Source organism: Trachurus japonicus, chromosome 10, assembly GCF_045865225.1.
Source record: "Trachurus japonicus isolate A0001 chromosome 10, Traja_1.0".
Taxonomy (NCBI): Eukaryota; Metazoa; Chordata; class Actinopteri; order Carangiformes; family Carangidae; genus Trachurus; species Trachurus japonicus.
This window is the reverse complement of record NC_140916.1, coordinates 29,691,170-29,703,621: the sequence shown is the minus strand read 5'-3', so window position 1 is coordinate 29,703,621 and position 12,452 is coordinate 29,691,170. Positions and strand designations below refer to the sequence as shown.

The window sequence follows — 12,452 nt, the reverse complement described above, 5'->3', positions numbered from 1 at the left end:
TAGTTAATCACAAAGTTTAAAAAAAGAAAAGAAATACTCAGATGGTAAAATTCTTAGATAACAACTTGACAGTTTGTGTCTTTGTACTACGCACCTACTACAATAACTATTGGTACATCAATACAGATAAAGTTAAGGAGCCTATTCTGTACTTTGGTTTGTGGTGTTGTGGAAAACTTATTCCATGATTCATTAACAGTTTATGAGGATGATTTTGCAGCATGTGACCAAGCAGCCACTAGAGGAAGCCAGAGAAACGTTTGAAGTAGTCGATGAGTGGGCCTTAAATGAATCAGCAGTCCTTCAAAGGTGCACTGCTGGAACTGAAACTGAGGACAAGGTTAATCTTCACCCCTGATGCCACAGATCAGACCACTGTGTTGTAAAATAAAATAGAAATGAGATTTCATCCACCGTCAGTGTCTGTTTGAGACATTCATGTGGCACCATGTTTGTTCCAGCTGTAATTCCTGTTGAATTCAAACATGGGTATTACAATACAGGGAGAAGGGCTGTCTAAATCTCTCCTTGTGTCCATTTATTTTTGCTCCACATGTGTTGCTGTTGAACTATGTATTCCTGTTAGTTTATCAGACCTCTCTCAGCTGCAGCAGTGTCAGGAGGAGATAACCCTGACTGTCTGTGACCTGACCCCGTACGACCTTTCACAACTGCGTCCTGACACAGTTTGCATATCTTTAATAATTTGTGGACGGTGAAAATGACTCCTCTTCAAATATCATTTTCTGTTCCTGTAATTTCCAAAAGCTATTTTCTCTTTTGATGTAAACAGAAAAAGCACTGTTGAGGGCAAATAGTGACACAAATTACAGGAAGGCTCATGCTCATAAAATCATCAGCAAATTCAGTCAGCCTGAATCTTGAAGGTTGAAAAGTTGCTATTCAATGTGTATTTATTTTTTTAGTGGACACAGAGAGAGGATTGAATTACAGATATAAATGCAGATACTGGTTAAGTTTGACACCAGAATATGACAAATAAACACATTTGCATCATTGTAAGACTTTACTAAAATTATTTATTAATTATTAACTGTTGAGGAACAATTACGTTATATGAGGACGTTTTATTTAAAAACTGGTTTGGTTGAATCAAGCTAAGAAAAACTTTCTCACTGAAACGTACATGTTCAGTATGAAATGCACTCAAGTCACTTTTGGACTTTTCAGTGTGGGAAAATAAAGTGAAAATCTGCAGTTTTCTATATATCTGCAGGTGGGTACTGCTTCTGTCTCTCAACACGGTTGCTTGAAGTTTCTGGTTTCGATTCCAGCATCAGTCGTGCAGAAACGGGTGTACTGTGTAGAGGAAGTGAAAATGAAATACAGCTCAAAGATCTTCTATGTATCTTGCAACACACGATCCCAAACCTGGCGTCAACATCGCAGCTCAGACTCTGGAGTTCAGACTCTGGAGTCACCGTGAGGCATTTGTAATAGTTGGCCACGACATTTTAGATTTGTAAATGCGGCATGTCACAATCAGTGTTTCATCAGCGTGGACACGGTTGATGGTGAAGGGGAAATAGCTTAATAATAAAAATAGACAGGGAAACTGCACTCTGCCCCCACTCAGTTCAGGGATTATTTATTGGTCGCAACTGGGAATTGTGTTGCCACAGAAGCCAAGTCACAAAACAAACAACTCTACTATGACACAAAAATGATACAATAATATAGGCTACCGAGCCAAAGCTGCAGGATCACATTGTTTATCGTCCCTAGTAGGCTATAAATATGCATAGTTAATGACACTTTTTTTTATGTGTTGGTCCTATTACCCATATAATATCGCAGCTACAGATACACAAGGTGATTTAATTTCAATTTTATGTTCTGACCAGAGTGACTGTCTGCTCAAGGACTAGGCTACAAATTAAAAGCAGCCTTTTAGGCAACTGTTATATTTAGGCTACATGTGTGTGTGTGTACTACATACCTGTGTCTGTTTATCATACTATTGCTATTTTGATAACCTATTATAGTAGCCTATATATTGGAATTAACATAGGGGATTGTAACGTGTGACATTTACTGTTTGTTTTTTTCTTATTCTTCTATTCTTTGTTTAAAATAATATGATCACATAATATGGCCTATTTTATATTACAAATATATTGAATGTGCGTATGACAATGATAATGTGCACTATGCCTGGTGAATAATCGATGTAATAGCCTAAACATAATCGCATGTGCTTGACTTTCGTGGCGATAACAAAACAGGAGGGAGGGGGGGGAAAAAATAAATATAGGAGTGAGCCCTCTTCGCATCCCTGTTCATCTGGAGAGCGCGCACGCGGCCAAGAGACTTCCGCGACGCCGCTCGAGCTAGAGCACGAGAGCAGGAGGGGGATTTCCAGAGCGAGCCCCCACTTCCCGAGGCAGCCCGTTGTTGTTTTGCTTTCGGTCTCGACACAGAAACAGAAATAAACGACGGACTCACTTTTGTTTTACTTCTTGAAAAAAACACCACAAATAAACGCACTTGTCCAACTGGGGCTGAGCTCGTCGCTCCGGCAGGACCGCGAAGCTTACAGGCCGTCCAAACTAAAAACAGGTAACATTTTTTATTTCCGCATATTAACGCCGCCGACCGACTGGGACCGTGTAGCACACAGACTTCCTGCAGGACGACATGACGGATCCCTAGCTCGCTGTGCAAGTGAAAGTGGGACTGTAGTTTTTCTCCGCGTTTTGTTGGCTCGGTATGGTATTTATTTTCACTTTTGGCTCGGTTTGTTTTTGGACCAGCACGCCGCCAGCAGACAGCAGACAGACACACACATAGGCTACACGACTGTTAACTTTTGAGCTGACCCCCTGTTACTAAATCAAACTCTGAACACAACACAAATCTGTCACTGACATTTAGTGAATATACTGTATATAGCTAACACGAGCCGAGCTGGTTGTTGTTAATGTGTGTTTACAAGCTAACGTTGTTGTTGTTGTTGTTGTTGTTGTTGTTGTATTTACACAAGTTTAGTATCTTAAGCTGTCTGTATTTGATAATCCGAGGAGACATTTAGCAGCTGTGGATCCTGATCGTGTAGTTTTCAGTGTTTGGAAGTCCTGATAAATCCTGTGTTGATAGATATGTCTCATAGATGTCTATAACATCCATGCAATTAAGTTTATGCAGCACAGAGAGTGTTTAGTTCGAAAGAAACGTCAAAACACTTTAACTCTAATATAATATCATTTTCAGCACTAGTTAATAGGACATACTGAAACTGTTTTTTTTTTTTAAATTTACTATTATTATTATGTTTTTTTAAATTATTATTATTAATACTAAAGCAGGTTACTCACTCAAATCCAAGGCAAGTGAATGTTACGCTGCTTTGGTCTGAAAATTAGTTACTGGTATAACTAGTATTTTTTTAATGTAAACCCTAACAGATCACACAGAAACAAACAAATGTTTCTTTTAGATTGAAGTTAGTCACTGTAATTCACACTCTCAGTGTCTTGCAGTGTTAAACTGTACGTTTCCACCCTTCCCAGTGTTAGGCTCATAAATGGGGATAAGAATTTGTATTTGATGTAGTGCCATGTCACCCTGTTTGACCTGTTAGGGAGCTCCACTGTCACGTCAGGAGACGGTTTGCTGGCACACTGGCAGGCAAACTGCACCCACCCCACCCACAGCGGGGTGGCTGAAGTTTTCTCTCATTGTTTTTAAATAAACATGCATTCAGATTATCTCCTTTTTGTCCCTTTTTTTTATATAGGTATTTTGAAATGCAGTGTGAGGTGGTGGACAGGAGGGGGGCTACATGACTGCACAGACATGAGATTGCTCAATTTTATTGGAGAGCGGTATATAATAAGACGCAGGCTTTACAGCACAAGTTGGACAGTGAACCTGTGCAGGAGTTTTTATCTTTACAACCACAGACAAGATCATATTAACATTTTCCTTTGTTTTGTTCACAAAGCTCGGTTGTTTCTATGAAAAACAAATAATCAGAATAGTTCTTCTCACACTGGTTGGCAGAGTAGATCATGTGCTATTATGTTTTGTATTGTTCCCTCTATCTATGGTGATAGCATACTCTATGGAAAAAGGTTTAATAGCTTATTAAAACCCCCACTGCAGTCAGCATACATCCATATCTTCTCCTTCTGACTGTACATTACCCTGTGTGTTTAAAGGCCAGAATGCCAGTAGAGAGAATGAGGATGCGGCCGTGGCTGGAAGAGCAAATCAACTCCTGTCAGATACCAGGACTTAAATGGGTTAACCAAGTAAGTGTTCACTCATGCACATACAGACTCAACACCTGCTGATACCGTCACTCAAGAGTTAACAAAATGTAAATGTTCCCAGGAAAAGAGGATCTTCCAGATCCCGTGGATGCACGCAGCGCGCCACGGCTGGGACCTGGAGAAAGACGCTCCGCTCTTCATGAGATGGGCCATACACACTGGTAAGACACAGATTTAACTGTCCACCCACTGCTTCTGCTTTTCAGTGGCTTTTTTTTCAGACACCACAGCAGTTCTCTTTCAAATAATAAAAAAAAAAAACACTTTCGATTTTCATCACATTCGTACGTAAGAAATCATGTTGCGAAGATCGTCCCTTTCTGTTAGGCCACAGGAAGCTTTCTGTGAAGCGCCTCTCAGAGGAAACGCAGACAGGCTGAGTTGGAAATCACATGTTGAATTTAAAAAAATCAATGAGGAGATTGAACTAAGAATTGATGATATACATTTATTGAAACAGATACTGGTAGTAGGTAATATTATTTTATTTTCAGTTTTCTATCTAAAGTGTCTGAGAAAAGCACACGCTTCTTTTGAAAACCAAAAAATTAACTGATTGTGCAGAACTAAAGCTTTTAAAGAAATTAAACATGTTAACTTTTTTAAAACAAAGTGTCATGTGTCACATGCACAGAACAGAAATGCATACTTTTAATTTTTCTGTCTAATCCTCAGCTCGATGGTAGTAATAGTCTGCAGCAATCATAACAACACTTAGTGCACACGATCTGCTTACTGGCCGTCTGCTCCAATATTTGAACTCATTTATCAATCCTCTGTGATTTGCTGCGTTTGTAGGTAAATTCCAGCCAGGCGTCGACCGTCCAGATCCCAAGACGTGGAAAGCTAATTTCCGCTGTGCCATGAACAGCCTTCCAGACATCGAGGAAGTGAAGGATAAAAGCACCAAAAAGGGAACTAACGCCTTCAGAGTTTATAAGATGCTCTCTTCCACGGAGCGCAGTTTGAAGAAAGGTGAGTTCTGCTCCTCTTCCTCACCTCTCCTCTCTTGAAAAGTAACGCACCTGCATTCACAAGATAATAGTGTGGCTTTTAAACCAACATGTGAACTGTGTTTCTCTCTGTGTGTATGTCTGTTTAGAAAAGAAGAAGACAGACAAAGAGGGGAGGTCCAAGGGAAATAAAGAGGTAGATAAACACCTAAAATGCTCTCATACACAAGAGATACATCACTGGCAGGATAGTGACCAAATCCACCAAATCTCTGTATTAAGTGTGTCTGCACTCACCCTGACCCTTTAAAATGCATTAAATGTGTAACACAGGCTGTATAATTGATCTTGTGCTGCTTGGCCTGCTGGCTCGTTCAGTGACATTAGGGCATCATAGAAGTATTTACCGAAAATTGTTGCCTTTGTTCCAAAGCAGAGCGAACGGTTTCTGGAAGTCTTACTCACCCATGAACTGGCAAATGACCAGAATGTCCAACATGAACAATCAGCTCCAGCTCCGGCTCACACATTAGAGTGAAGTTTGCCAGACAAAAGAAACAGTAACAGAGTTCTTCTCCTGCGTTTGGTCTGGTAAAGAAAAGTAGCTGCTAGTTCAACTTGTGAAAGGAATAGAAAATACACTGAATTCTAAAAATATATCATCTAAAATATACTTAAGCACTGACCTGTTAGGGACGTTTCCTTTTGACATAACTTTCCAGAAGTAGTTTATTTAAAGAATCAAAATAATCAGAGTCAGTTGTGTTGTACGAGGTGCTCAGAAGTAAACACATGTTGAGCTGGTTTAAAAGCTAGTGTCTTCTGGTCACTACAGTTTATGTGTCCACATGCCTGGAATGCTGCAGATATCTGGGTGTATCCTGCTCTTACTTGGAATAAACTGTTTATAAATCCCACTTCCAAGTATGTTTTTATGGTTAAATACATGAGCAGCAGAGCCACTGACAATAAATTGTGCTAATGTTTGTGCACTGGGTCACTCCACCCCAGCTGTCTTACTGGAGTTTCTCATTATCACAATTACAGTGTAATGAATTTACAGTGTGATACTGAGGATACTTGATGTTTAAATGAACATAGATTCTTCCTGCTCTGTATGCAGTGCCGCTGTGCACAGTTCAAATCACATTCAAATGAAAAAGACTGCTGCTTGGATACCAAAAAGTACATGTTGACCTTATCAATCTCCCATAATTATCTATCTCTTTGCCTTTCTCTCCATTAGGCAGCGTCTCCGTCTCCGTCTCCGTCCACTGGACCGATCGACTATTCTAAACAGGAATTGATGAAACAGGAAGCGGTCAAGCAGGAAACAATGGAGCTAACAGTGACGGACAGTGCCTCAGGTACTGCGCCAGGGTTTTCTGTTTTTTTATTACAATCATGCAGTTGTTTTGTCTGTGATTTGATCTCCGGTTATGGTTTTTGGTTTGTTTCTTTTTCTGCTTGGATATGAGACACAAAGACAAGACGAGGGATGAGAAAATGATTTGCATGGCTCCTTTCAACCACAAGGACAAAGTCAAAGCGCTTTACATCGCATTAATGAATGCACCAGAGCAACATTTCTAAACATTGCTACAAGAGAAATAGCTTGGTTTAAGATTGGATTACATTAGATAGCTTTATACAGTGAAATTAAATAAAAATACCCAACAAAAGATTATAAATACAGTTATACAGTAAAGTGGTGGGACAATGGAGTTAAAGTACAGCCAAATGGACATGGTTTTTAATGAACATTTTAAAGTGTTTAGGGCAACATTTCAGATCATTCAGGAATTGTGTTCCATCCGTGTGCAGCGCAGCAGATAAAAGCAGTGGCGAATGAGCAGGAACACTCATTTTGTTCATTAGGTAAATCTTCCCCTCCTCCGTGTGGTTTTGCCTCGACTATTATGTGTATCTGTGTACAGTTTTCTACAAAAACACAAAATAACAAGAGGGCACAGCATGTCCAACTGCTTTTTTTTTTTTTTTTGAGAAGAGCGTGCACACTACCTAATTTATTTAATCCGGTTCCCTGTGGGACATAAGACCATAATGACATGAAAGTGGCAGATCCTATCGTAACTGTTTGGTAATTGGGGTTAATGATCGGATTTAGGAAGAAAGCCATTATACTGTATATGAATAGACCCCAAGTAAACGTTCCTACCAAATCTTAAAGATAGTAAAACTTTACCACACAAGCTCCTAACTTTAAAATAACTGTTACTCAACACTTTCCACCCCGATGCTAACTTGTTTCATCCATATCACAGCTCTTTTAACCGGCCGAATGTCAACAGGTGGATCTTAGCCACTGGGAAAGTCACGGCAGGCTGTAATTACGTTTTGTACTTCGATGACAAATTAGTAGCAGACGTCGGCCGGTCCACGATCCCGCGGTCAGGTCAGGAAGCTACCAGCAGCTGTGGAGACACTGACCCGCTGAAACTGACAAACACACTTAGATTTTGTATTATTTAGGATTTCATAACCCAAGATGAGATACAATTTCTAAAGTTAGTTAGGATTTGTTATGTATTATTAAATCGAGAAATGTCTTAACCTTTAAAGGAATAGTTCAACATTTTGGCAAATTGGCCCATTGCCATAATCGCTATAGTCATAGCAGTAGGTTCGTTACCTTTAATTGTCAGTGTAAGCTATTTTTAGAACGGCGGAGCAGAGCCGTGAGCTGCTCAGAGCTACGCTTACGGAGGCTCATGGGATTTCTTGGTTTCCTTCATCAAACTCATCAAATACACAATCCAACAACTACAAAACACTCTGGTGGACAAGTTGTGACCTGCACATTCACCACGCTATGAGATAATAACGCAACGTTACAAGACAGAGTTGTTTTTGAGGGTAGCGTAGCTCTGAGCAGCTCACGGCTCTGCTCCGCCATTCTAAAAATAGCTCGCACCGACAATTAAAGGTAACGAACCTACTGCCATGACTATAGGGATTTGCCAAAATGTTGAACTATCCCTTGAAGACTAAACAGGTATAGGAAGAAGAAAGTTCAACAACTCGTTATTTTGAAACGGTGGATACCGGTAAAAGATGAGCGTGACTGCATGCACCCACCCTTCCACACAATTGACTGAAACAGTGTTATGTGTGTGTTTGTATTATTAACCCTCGTACCGTTTGTCCGTCCACAGCCATCCACAGCTCGGTAGAAGAGCACGTGATCATGAGCGAGCAGCTGCCATTCGTCTGTCAGACAATTGAAGTAACCACAGAGAATGAAGAGCAGACAGTTAGCGCCTCCCACTCGTACCCACTCCAAATCTCTCCTGTGTCTTCATGTTGCGGTGAGATATCTCACACACACACACACACACACCCATCAAACTCTACCACATTTTGTCACCAGCACGGGCATAAATAGGTTAGTTACGCAGGACCAAGTCGTTCTTCAGAACCATAGTTTTGACCACAGCTACATTAAAACAGAGCGGTTACTGTTCACAAAGCAGCGGTTCATGGCACTTGTTTGTTGTTCATGGCTGCAACTGTTTGTATTTGTTAATGTTCATTTTGAATAACCCACAAAAAAAAAAAATGTGGTTCAGATGGTGACCCGATGAACTGCTGCTATCAGGTCATTACATCACCCACCATTGTGTAATTCAACTGAAGTAAAGCCTCTCCTATATCACTGTCACCAGATTGTATCTTAAGTGGGGAAAACTGTGGGCAAAACGGCTGAATGTGAAGAAAAAGCCACAGTGGAGGTGAAACACAAGTTTATTGTGGCTGAAAACAGTTTTTATCGGACAGTTTTTTTTAACTAGTGGCTGGAAAAGCACATTTCCTACGTTTAAATAAAAGCCCCTGGTGAAAATGTAAATTTTTTATCACTACATGGGAGTTAAAAACATTGCCTTTTTTTCCCCCTGACAAATAATGAAGCGATCGTCCTGTTAAATGGATTCAGAACTGTTCGGCTCACCTGAAACTAAACACGCTGATGGTTAAATATTTTGTCTAAAGGTTACGTTGTCAGTACTTGAAGGCTTTTATGGTTTGTACGAGTTCCTGGCTTCATCAGCACTCTGAGATCTGTTCATCTCGCCTCTCTTTGTGTATTCATCCGTCCTCTCCTCTGCCAACCAGTCATTCAGGCAGAGCTGGCTCTTTTTTTTATTTTGCAGCTGTAATCATTCCATCTCTGCTTCCTCCTCTCCGTACATCTGCCCTGTTGTTTATCCTTCTCAATCGTTCAGATTCAAATTATAATCATTCCTTCTTCCTCCTTGTTTTTGTTTGCTTCTACTTTTCTTTCTCTCTCTGATACCCGTTATCATTTCCTTACAGTTTCATGAATTGTTTCCGTGTTTTAATATCTACAGGCAGCGACACGGACAGTGACACGGAAGATAACAAAGAGGTGAGGATCCTATTTGTATTACACTCCTCACAAACACAAAGACGAAAGCTGTGAAAGAATTATTAACCACTCTGATCTTCAGATAAACAGGTTTTTACCTGCTTCAACCCTACTGCTGAAACGGGGTGTGTGTACATATGTGTGTGTGTGTGTGTGTTCCTTCCTGTAATGTTGAGAGAGACTGAGAAAAGGGAGGGCCTTGTCAGGAACCGAGGCTGTCAAACATTAACAGTTTGATTTGAGGTTGGCCTTTGTAGTACATTGTACCCACAGCGTACACACACACACACACACACACTTCACTCTAACTTTTATCAGTGGTACGTGTACAGAACTATGTAGTAACATTGAAACTTTTACTGTGACTAATAATTGGCAGTAACATGTGGTTTTGTGCAGGACTATACATGTTTGTATTTCAGTGCAGCAGCTTGACACATATATCATGTTTAAATATGATGACTGGGTCAGAGAGATGGTGATTGGGCCATAAGATCATTGCAGTTTGTGTTGTATTTTCAGAGTAATCGCCACAGTTTCACCACAAACACGTGTCAGAAATGACCCACAGCCTTTTGTGTATTATATTTATCTCAACACATAGTTATACCACCTTCCTCTTCCTGATCCATTTTTTCTTTTTTTTTTGTAATTGTTCCTGCCGGACAGCAGGGCGTCGGCGTGGTCTGGAGGCGGGACTACAGCACAACAGTTCTCAGGGTTCCCACGTGCTCTCTCCCGGGCATGGACACCTTCGTCACGGCAAACAAACCCAACTTCAGGGTCACCAGCACGCGAGACCCGGCGCCGCTCATCAGCTACCACAGCGACGGCTGGGCGCCGGCCTACACGTCGCCGGCGGCCAGCCACACGCACGAGATGCGCCGGAGCGTCATCATGAAAACCTCAGATGTCACCACCTCCTGACCCCCAAGATGAGGGAGTTCTCATCACCGCCCCTCGCGCCGTAGGAATGACAGAGAATGTTGTTTTGTTTTTTTTTCCATCAGGGCCACATGGTGCCTCAAAGGCCAAACTTCCAAATATGTGATTTTATCGTAGCTTTGTGCCAGGGCCATGAATCCCCCTCCTTTTTCCTTTTAATTGGATAAAAAAAAAAAAACACTTCGGCCAATAATTGGTGAGCAAAGATGCCTAGATTTTAACTTGCTGCATCTACATCTGTTTGGGTCTGTGATGTAAACTTCCTCATCTTCCCATGTCTGTGACAGTTTGTGCTTACAAAGTTAGGAACAGCTGGACAAACTTTCGTCCACATGTTTGGGGCCGTAGCCGGCCCTCCACACATCTGGATCATCCATGTGTCGCCGGTGAACTTTTCCTGCTGACTATTTGCAAACACTGTAGCATACACTCCAACGAATGAGTGAAATTCCCCCACTTTTTATTATCAAATTTTAATACCGCAATGTTTCCCTTACTGCACAACCCGTAGAGGAATACATTTTTAAATGAGTCAGCAGTGCCTACCTGAAGCCAGATTTTCAAAAAAAACCCTCCTCATTATTCATTCACTGCCTTTTGTTTTTAAGCTGGTTGTCTCCAGTCGGCCTCAACGCCCACTAGTTAACCAAGGGAAGAGACATGTCTTAAAACTAACTGATTTGGCTACGTATCCTTTTGAATTACTTACAAATAAGTAGTTAGAAAACCTTGCATTGTTTGATTCAGACACAGCTATCCTCTTGTGTTTTAAAGGGATAGTTCAATATTTTTGGCAAATTGGCCCATTGCCATAATCCCTATGAGTAGGTTTGTTACCTTTAATTGTCGGTGCAAACTGTTTTTAGAACGGTGGAGCAGAGCCGTGAGCTGCTCAGAGCTATGTTACGGTGGCTAATGGGATTTCTTGGTTTCCCTCATCAAACTAATCAAATACACAATCCAACAACTCCAAAACACTCTGGTGGACAAGTTGTGACCTGCATATTCACCACACTATGAGATGAAAAAATAAAACAAATGAAATTACTTGATAATGGACAGAGTTGTTTTAGAGGCAAATGCAGAGACTGCTTGCTGAAAAACTGCCCCCGACAGGAACACGCATCAGCGTTTTTTTATGAATTTGCCTCGAAAACAACTCTGTCTCGTAACGTTGCGTTATTATCTCATAGCGTGGTGAATGTGCAGGTCACAACTTGTCCACCAGAGCATTTTGGAGTTGTTGGATTGTGTATTTGATGAGTTTGATGAGGGAAACCAAGAAAGCAGCTTGCGGCTATGCTCCACCGTTCTAAAAATAGCTTGCACTGACAATTAAAGGTAACAAACCTCCTCCTAAGACTATAGGGATTATGGCAAAATGTTGAACTATCCCTTTAAGTTTTATATTCTAGCAACACAGGGGCGAAAACAATTAGCTAATTTCTGAAAAAAGTGTCAGCTCAACGGTGTTTGCACAAAACATTGTAGAAAATGCTTTTACCTGGACACATGGATGGAACAAAGACTTCTTCGAGGAACACACAACCTGTGTTCATAACAAAGCAGCAAGTGCACAGTGTCATGGGGAAATGACGTCTGACGTGTTGGCAAAACCTGCTCAACTAGCAGCGAGTTCCAAACACGGGCACGTCGTTATCTAGATAAAGAATGACAATCATTATGGAGCCATGATTTGCTCCACGGTGGAGAGCAGGCATATATGTGTGTGTTTGTGTGTGTATATCTATATCTGTCTGTCTGGAGACCTCAGGACAATGTACCCGCTGACAGAGACAAATGAACTGACAGACTGGCTGACAGACAGACTGACAAGACTGTGAACCATGT

The 12,452-nt window shown here is 41.0% G+C and overlaps 1 protein-coding gene across 3 annotated transcripts; it reads left to right on the top strand.

The window, feature by feature from the left end:
- The first annotated feature begins 2,343 nt into the window (after positions 1 to 2,343).
- On the top strand, positions 2,344 to 11,316 carry irf2b (interferon regulatory factor 2b). Of its 3 annotated transcripts, none has more exons than XM_085788526.1 (9): positions 2,344 to 2,580; positions 4,182 to 4,274; positions 4,357 to 4,456; positions 5,094 to 5,270; positions 5,398 to 5,444; positions 6,495 to 6,615; positions 8,425 to 8,577; positions 9,619 to 9,656; positions 10,329 to 11,316. In XM_085788526.1, exons 2-9 carry the CDS (start codon positions 4,188 to 4,190, stop codon positions 10,581 to 10,583), a joined length of 978 nt encoding a protein of 325 aa, XP_085644652.1. In that variant the 5' UTR covers positions 2,344 to 2,580; positions 4,182 to 4,187; the 3' UTR covers positions 10,584 to 11,316. The 3 variants fall into 3 exon arrangements, with proteins under 3 accessions (XP_085644652.1, XP_085644650.1, XP_085644651.1); XM_085788524.1 differs by having other exon boundaries at positions 10,326 to 10,713; XM_085788525.1 differs by lacking the exon at positions 2,344 to 2,580 and adding an exon at positions 2,622 to 2,728 and having other exon boundaries at positions 10,326 to 10,713.
- The last annotated feature ends 1,136 nt before the right edge of the window (positions 11,317 to 12,452 follow it).

Coding starts and splice junctions, on each gene's coding strand:
- irf2b (XM_085788524.1), top strand. CDS start 4,188: ATGCCAGTAGAGAGAATGAGGATGCGGCCGTGGCTGGAAGAGCAAATC. Junction 4,275..4,356: donor GACTTAAATGGGTTAACCAA/GTAAGTGTTCAC, acceptor AAATGTTCCCAG/GAAAAGAGGATCTTCCAGAT. Junction 5,445..6,494: donor GGTCCAAGGGAAATAAAGAG/GTAGATAAACAC, acceptor TCTCTCCATTAG/GCAGCGTCTCCGTCTCCGTC.